Source organism: Sturnira hondurensis, unplaced genomic scaffold (genome assembly GCF_014824575.4).
Source record: "Sturnira hondurensis isolate 20B ecotype Veracruz unplaced genomic scaffold, ASM1482457v3 Scaffold0005791, whole genome shotgun sequence".
In the NCBI taxonomy this organism is placed as follows: Eukaryota; Metazoa; Chordata; class Mammalia; order Chiroptera; family Phyllostomidae; genus Sturnira; species Sturnira hondurensis.
The window spans coordinates 182,977-190,022 of record NW_028078422.1 but is presented as its reverse complement, the minus strand read 5'-3'; the positions used below and the strand labels follow the sequence as shown (position 1 = coordinate 190,022).

General features: G+C 60.9%; 1 protein-coding gene across 1 annotated transcript; it reads right to left on the bottom strand.

Moving 5' to 3' along the window:
* Window positions 1-405: 405 nt before the first annotated feature.
* HIPK4 (homeodomain interacting protein kinase 4) lies at window positions 406-6,206 on the bottom strand. Its single transcript, XM_037047526.1, has 4 exons — window positions 5,742-6,206; window positions 3,121-3,477; window positions 1,093-1,935; window positions 406-585 (listed from the first exon to the last, which is right to left on the bottom strand). The coding sequence occupies exons 1-4, from the start codon at window positions 6,204-6,206 to the stop codon at window positions 406-408; spliced, it is 1,845 nt and encodes a 614-aa protein (XP_036903421.1).
* Window positions 6,207-7,046: the final 840 nt, after the last annotated feature.

The window sequence follows — 7,046 nt, the reverse complement described above, 5'->3', positions numbered from 1 at the left end:
AGCCAGCAGCCACCTGGGCCACAGCATCAGAGAGCAGGGCCTGGGCCCTGGCCTGAGCCCCACCCAGCCCAGCCCAGGCCTCCCCTCAGGTAGGGAGGACAGGCGCGAGGCAGGGCTGTAAACAGTTCTTTATTGAAATAGGCAGAGGCAACAGGGCCAAAAATGTGCTCAGGGCCAACGGAGTGCAGCCACCTCTCTGTCCCTCTGACCGAGGTGGCCGTTGACCAGAAGCCAAGGCCCTCCTGTGGCCGGGGTGCATGTGCAGGCATGCACTGTGGGCGGGGGTGGGGGTTGCTGGATAACTATCTTTCTGTAAGAAATCTGTGGGTTCAGGGTGTGGCTCTGAGGAGGGAATGCCAGCCCAGCTAGCTCGGCCACCAGCCATGGGTAGAGGTGGGGTCACCATCAGTGCTGCCCGCCCACGTGCTGCAGAAAGCTGGCGGCCCGCAGCGGGCCGTGTGGGTGGGCGTGGCGGGAGCGGAGCCCCGGAGCCCGTGGGCCCCTGACGCCCTCCAGGGCCCAGTCTGGCTCGCTCAGCCATTCCCCGGAACAGCTGCTGGGTTCGAAGAGCTCGGGGCCAGGCTTCTGTGGGGAAGAAGAGGGCATCAGCCAGGAGGCCACCAGCCTGCCCCTCGTGAACTCCCGCCTGTCCCACTTGAACCCTCGCTTCTCCCTGAGGGCGACTCTGTGCCTTTGCAGCTCTCTTGGACATCCTGGGGGCTTCCGAGTGTGTTGTGAGACGGCAGTGTGTCCTGAGGCTGTCACGTCTTCCTGAGGAGCATGTGCTGAGACCCTGTTCTTTGTGCTGGGCCTTTATCACTTCCTACAGGTGGGGTACTGTGCTCTGAGTGTCCAGACAGCCTGATGGCAGATGGGTGTGTGCGGAGCCTCGTCACACCCTACTGAATATCCTGAGTATGAGTGAGTGTGTGTGGAGCCTTGTAACATCTTAGTGCGTGTTGGACCTTCAGCCAGCCGAGGCAACCCAGGTGTGTGCGGAGTCAAGGCCAGGGTCACTCTGCCCTCTACCTTGGAGCTCTGGGGGACCCCGACCCCAGAACCACCTGCACCCTTACTGTCCAAGTGACTTACCTCAGCATCCATGGTCATGTCCTTGACGTCTGGCCCATCCCCATCCCGCTGTGGGATGGAGGGAGGCTTGGCCGAGGCGCCGCGGTGCTCTCCTTCCGCCCAGCCGCAGCCGCTGCCCCGGCAGGGCCCATCGTCCTCAGGTGAGGCCTGGCTCAGCCTGATGAGGTTGCTGAAGTGGGAGTCAGGCTTGGATCCTGTGGTTGGCTTTCGGGCCTTGTGTCGGCCGGCCAGGCGGCTGCCGTAGAAGGCCAGGATGGGCTCGGGGCCTGAGTCGGGCACCCGGAGGCCAGCAACGGCTGCCTTGAGCGGGGCCAGCATGTCGGGGGTCTCATCCCACAGCCCACAGCCCGCCTCCTGCAGACTCAGGTCATCCAGCTGGTCAATGGCCTTTTGCATGCCTGGTGCCTTCTCCTCACGGCAGAAAGGCCCACTGCCCGCCACACTGCCCAGACCCATGGCCTCCTCTTCCTCAACCAGACGGTAGTAGGGGGGCCCGTCTTCTGGAGTGGCCCCCACGGGCGTCGGGGGGGGCTTGCCCTCCACCTGCAGGGAGAGGCGGCAGCTGCGCAGCGACAGCTGGTAGTAGCGGGTGGTCTCGTGGGCGCTGCGCAGCTGCTGCATGGACACGAAGGGGTGGCGCAGGGCGGCGCTGGGGCTGATGCGCTCGTGCGACTCCCAGGTCAGCATGCGCTTGATCAGCTCCACCATGCTCTTGAGGTCAGCGTGCTCGGCCAGTGCCTCCCGGTCCGGGAAGCTCAGCCGACCAGCTGCCCCGCCGCCATTCACCGTCTCAATCTGGTCCAGTGACTTGAGCATGTACTTGCGGCGCTCCAGTGGGTGCACCTGGTGGGGCACGGTGGGCAGGGGTCAACACCGAGCCCGGGCCTGGGGCCCCGGGGCTCACCTGCTGGGGGGCCCACAGATGACCCCCCAGCATCCAGCTGGCCCTTCGGCCTGGCCCAGAGCTCTCTTGTTGCTGTGAAGTCCACCCACCTCAATCCTGACTTCCAGTTCCACTTGTGATCTGACTTAGAGCCCCCTTGCTGCTGGGAGGGCCACACCTGCTCCCTGTGGCCAAATCCAGAGCCCCCCCTCAGCTGGAAGTGCACCCGACTATGTTCTTTGGTCCTCCTGTCATCTGACTGGTTTCACACCTCACCCCAGACCTCCAGTCCTGCCCAGAGCCGTGGGCCCAACCCCTATCCGCACCAGCAGAGGGACAGCCCTAAGCTTCTAGTCTTCCTTGGAGTCAAACTCATGTGCGTTTTGCTGCCGTAGGCCTCACACCCAATCCCAGAGCTCCAGGCCTCCCAGGAGCCCCACCTCCTTGCCATACTAGTTCGACGGCGCCCAGGGCCAGGGGCTGTCAGAGGAGCTGCTGCCTTTTCAGTCCCACCTTTGGTCTCATCCAAATCTGTCTTGTTGTGACAAAACCCCGCAGCTGACCNCTGTGAAGTCCACCCACCTCAATCCTGACTTCCAGTTCCACTTGTGATCTGACTTAGAGCCCCCTTGCTGCTGGGAGGGCCACACCTGCTCCCTGTGGCCAAATCCAGAGCCCCCCCTCAGCTGGAAGTGCACCCGACTATGTTCTTTGGTCCTCCTGTCATCTGACTGGTTTCACACCTCACCCCAGACCTCCAGTCCTGCCCAGAGCCGTGGGCCCAACCCCTATCAGCACCAGCAGAGGGACAGCCCTAAACCTCTAGTCTTCCTTGGAGTCAAACTCATGTGCATTTTGCTGCCGTAGACCCCACACCCAATCCCAGAGCTCCGGGCCTCCCAGGAGCCCCACCTCCTTGCCATACTAGTTCAACAGAGCCCAGGGCCAGGGGCTGTCAGAGGAGCTGCTGCCTTCTCTCAGTCCCACCTTTGGTCTCATCCAGATCTGTCCTGTTGTGACAAAACCCCGCAGCTGACCCCCGAGCTTCCAGACCTCCCTGAGGTCTAACCTAGTTGGGTTTTTTTTTTTCTTTTTCTGATATGGCAGCCCCACACTGGCTGACCTTGCTCTACGTGCCCCCTTACCTTGGTCTCAGCCAGGTAGTCAGCCGAGGACTTGAGCTGCCAGGGGTTGGTGGCATCAGGGTGGGGGTTGCGCTTGAAGAAGTGGTGGGCCTTGCGGGCGGCATGCAGCAGGTGGGGCTTGGGCAGGCCCTGGGTCTCACAGATGTAGCGCACCTGGTCGTACTCGCTGTTGCCTGGATAGAGCGGCCAGCCCAGGTGCAGCTCGGCCATGACACAGCCCAGCGACCACACGTCCACCTTCTCGCAGAAGGGTAGCCCCAGCAGGATCTCGGGAGCCCTGTAGAAGCGCGACTGGATGTATGGCTCCTTCACATAGCGCACCTCGCTGAAAATGCTAGCCGAGCCGAAGTCAATAACCTGTGTGGGGGAAGGGAGGCCGGCGGGGCAAGGGAAGGGGTGAGGGCAGCAGATCTGGGCTTCGCCCAGCACCGCTCCCCACTGTGTGTCTGCCCCCGCCATCTGACTGCCACTGTGTCTGTGAGGACCACCTCTCGTCGATGTTCCCGTCTGTCTCCTCCAGCCTTTGTCTCTGCTTCATGTGCCTGTATCTCTGATTTCCTCCATAAGGATGTATGTCTGTGGGCATTAGAACCCCTCACCTTGTCCGTCAGCAAATCTTACTGGTTCCACATAACAGATCAAGACTGTTCACTGGACATCCCAGCCACAGTCCCCACCCTGGTCCTGTCCTCCATCATTTCCTGCTGAGACTGCCACCCCGTCTGTTCCTTACATGTCCCCTAGAGATCCTGTGGACACCTGAGCCTTGGGCACGTCCTTCTCCTACCCAGCATCCTCTCGTGCTTTACCACATACGGTGATACAAGTCCTCATCACAGGCCCAAGGCTCCTACAGTCTGCCCGCTCCTGTCTCTGCCCTCGGCTCCTCCCCTTTCCCCCTCACTAACCCGCTCCAGGGCCCCTCACTAATTCCCTGAACAAGCCAGGCCCATTGCCAGCTCAGGGGCTTTGCATGGGCTATTCCCTGTGCCTGGAATCTCTTCCCCCGGATGTCCACTCCACTCCCCGCCTCACCTCCTCAGGTCTTTACTCCTCACACCTTCTCAGGCCTCCCCTGACCATCCTACCCAAAAAGGGGACCCCTACTTTTCCTAGTCCCCTTCCTGGTCCTCTGCTCTTCTCCATAGCTCTCAACACCACTTCACAAACTCTATATTTTACATGTTTAATGAGTTCTGGTTCTCTAACCAGCTAGGATGGGAGCCCACAAGGGCAGGATTTTGTCTGTTCACTGCTGAGTGCCCGGATGCCGTAACAACGCCCGGCACAAAGCCGGCACGCAGAATGAACGAATAAATGAATGAACAGATGGATGAATGGGCTTTTTATCCATCGTTGGCCTTTCTGTCTCTTGTTTGTTTCCCGCGTGCATGTTCTTTGCCTCTTCGTCGCTTGTCCGGGTCTCTCATCTCTCAGCATCTCTCTCCACCTGTCTGTGAGTCACTCACTAGAAAAACATCTCCCCGAGGCCCTGGTCCTTCTTATCACCAAGCACTCTTAACCCCCACACGGGACCCGGGGACGTGACAGGCGCGTGACCAACACCTGCTGAACTAACACCGAGTGACTGAAAGCCCTGTTCCCTCCTCGTGCCTCTGGGAGGAGCTATCTGCCATTTTTATTTCGAATCTCCAAGACTGTTTTGGTCCCTACCTCAGTTTTCCCCTCTGTTTTTCTGCTTCTCAGTCACCTACCCCTCACCTTCTATATGCAGGAGGTGGTAGGACAAAACGGTCATGAACCTGAATGCAGACCGCCGAGGCCTGAATCTCGGAGAGCCTGAGTGACCCCGGGCACTCGGTCACTGTCCGTGGGATTCATCCGTCCACCCACCCACCCATTCATTCCACAAACACGGACGGCAGGGGCACCAACACTGTCAGGTGATGTGGGTCTGCCCTGCCCGTCTGCTGCCGAGTTTCCGCAAGTCTCTCCTCCCTGGGGTCTCTGTCGTTTTCCCTCTCAGAGCAGAGTGCACCGCTCTGTGTCTGTCAGCCCCCGAGCCCTGACCACACAGCGGCGCTGTGCTGGGAGATGCCAAGGACACAGTGGGCCCCCGAACGCCCTGACCCTGCCCTGACCCTGCCCTGACCCTGCCCTCACGGTGCTCCTAGGTCCTCTCATCACCAGACAGTAACAGACCCCGAAGCAGACAGAGGGGTCGCGGTGGGACGGCGGCGCCCAGGGGCTTGTGACAGTGCACAGGAGGTGCCCTGTGCGTCCAGCACAGGCTCAGGCCCAGAGCCACCGGTCAGTAAATGTGTGGTGACCAACAGGCTCTCTGTGAGCAGGTGTGGCACTGCCACCCTCCGCCCCCGCTCAGGTCCTCTCCTGCGCTTCACATGACATCTGTCAGCACATCCTGTGGTCTGCAGCTCTGAAATCTCCCCACACCCACCCTGGCCCCTGCTCCCACTACCCCGTCTCAGTCCCGCCCACCCACGGCTCCCTCCTGGACCCGTGCGGTCACCCCTCACTGTCTTCCTGCTGCTTCCCCATCACAGTCTGCCGCCCTCTCAGCCAGAGAGAGCCTCCAGGGCTGGGAAAAGCTGGGAGGAGACAGGAGCAGGTGACGCCGCTCCCCGAGGGCAGCCCCTCACCTTGACCCTGAAGGGGCAGCGGGCCTGGTCCACCAGCATGATGTTCTCGGGCTTGAGATCGGCGTGGATGATGGCCAGCTCTTTGAGGTGGGCCAGCGCCCTAAGCACCTGCAGGGTGACGGTGCGGATGTGGCGGGCAGGGAGGGGTGCGAAGTTGTTCTCCTTCTGGAATTCGAAGAGATTTTGCTCCAGCAGCTCGAAAACCAGGTAGAACTTGAGGGCGTCGTGGAAGAACTCGAGGAAGCGGATGACGTGCGCCTCCTCGGGGTCCAGGCCCCGCATGCAGTGCAGCAGCTTCAGCTCGTTCTTGATGATGCGGTTGCGGTAGGCGTCGTTCTTGAGGATCTTGATGGCCACCATCTCGCCTGTGCTTCGCCGCCAGCCCTTTGCCACCTCCCCGAAGGTGCCCTTGCCTAGCACCTCGATGATGTCGTAACAGTCAGTCTCCGACTGAATGGTGGCCATGGTGCCCCTGCCGCCAGACACGGCCCTGCCACCACCTCCGCCCCACGGGCTCTGCCTTCGAGGCCTCGTGGACCCCCTCTGGAGACCACCCTGAGGTACCCTCAGTGGGGGAAGAGTACTGCACTCGAGCCCACCCCTGTGAGGTTTGCCCTTGTCTCCTGGGCACCCCCCAGCCCCTGGGCCACTCGGGGAATATGCCAGTGGTCGCACCCCTCCCCCAAAGCCCTCCTGGCTTGGGACAAGGGGCCCCAGGCCCCCCCAAATGGGTTCCAGCGTTGCTGAGTAGCTCTGGTTCTGTTGTTGGAGACCTGAGCCCCTGTGTGGAATGGGGGGTGGGGTGGCAGTGCAAGCCCCCCTCCCCCATCCAGTGGCGGAACCCTGAAGAGGTCAGACAGGTAAAGGGTCCCCTGAGAGGGGCATCAATGGTGGGCCTCAGGCAGAAGTACGGAACAGTCCCCAAAAGAGGTGAGAAAAGACAGGCTTTCCAAACTAGGGGGATGAGCGTGTGTGTGTGTGTGTGAGTGAATTTCCAGAAAACACCTGCCCTAGCCTGTGGCTGACATAAGGGAAGGTGTGGCTGAGGCAGATTTGGGTTGGAAAAGGTCTTGAACGCCAAGCTCAGGAGTTTGGAACTGTTCTGAGGGCACTGGGGAGCAAGGGAGGCCGGGGTCAGATTTGAGTGCCAGAAAGTTACTATGTGAGGAAGGGTGAATGAGAGGGGCCGAGAGTGGAGGCCTTGAGTATTCAGCAGGGCCCAGGCAGGAGAGATTAGGGAGAAGGGGAGGAGGCTTGTGGATGAGACATTTAGGAGGCCAAGCAGAGGGGCTGACAAGCCAAGGG